The sequence below is a fragment of the Camelina sativa genome, chromosome 11, assembly GCF_000633955.1.
Source record: "Camelina sativa cultivar DH55 chromosome 11, Cs, whole genome shotgun sequence".
NCBI classification, from domain to species: Eukaryota; Viridiplantae; Streptophyta; class Magnoliopsida; order Brassicales; family Brassicaceae; genus Camelina; species Camelina sativa.
Window position 1 is genome coordinate 49426065 of NC_025695.1, and position 733 is coordinate 49426797.

General features: G+C 48.3%; 1 protein-coding gene across 1 annotated transcript in view; it reads right to left on the bottom strand.

Moving 5' to 3' along the window:
• The window catches only part of LOC104727384 (protein-lysine methyltransferase METTL21D-like), a 1135-nt gene continuing 922 nt past the window's right edge, over positions 521–733 (bottom strand). The window contains exon 2 of the mRNA XM_019232157.1: positions 521–697. Coding sequence (XP_019087702.1) covers positions 521–697 — 177 coding nt within the window. The remainder of the gene's footprint in view (positions 698–733) is intronic.

The following is a 733-nucleotide window of genomic DNA, read 5'->3' on the forward strand; positions in this document are numbered from 1 at the left end:
TTTCGTTAGCGACGAGAGTGTGGCGGTGAGTGGGCTGCTGCTAGGGTCACGTCGGTAGTTATCAAGCAGCGTTACGAAGGTAGAAGCGGCTGGCCAGAGCTGGAAGGAGAGACCCTGTGACGTTAGCTGACGAATCACGACCGTTGACTCGATTGACCGGATGTTGTACTCCTGGAGCTCCGGTGCACCGTCACGCAGAGGAGCAGGAGATGAACTCTCATTGTCGATACCGTTCTCGCCTATGAGGAGCATCTTGGCTTCGTCTATGTCGTTTTCCTCGTCGTCGTCTTGGAGAGGAAGAGACATCATTTCTTTTTGCTTTGCGGCGCCGATGTTGTCGCTCCCTTTGTTCACTTTCCATATTCGTTGTGTAGGGCACTTTCCATTTTTGTTGATTTTTAGGGCTTTTTACGTTTACTTACACGTGGATGAATCTTATTCGTTGATAACAACTATGTTCACGCGTCTGAGACCGAAGCCTCCGGCGCAGACAGAGTTTTCACAGCAAATAGGAAAACACTTACACATGAAGGTCTACTACATTGCATAGTCTGAGATTTATCCTCGCTAGATTCATTTCAAGTCTTGAAGAACAACATGCGCTGCATTTCTTCCTGGTGCGCCCATTACTCCGCCTCCAGGATGAGCTCCGCTGCCGCACAAGTAGAGACCTTTCAAAGGGCTTCTGTAATTCGACCTGTGTCACATTCCAACAAAGTTTTGAATCATATTT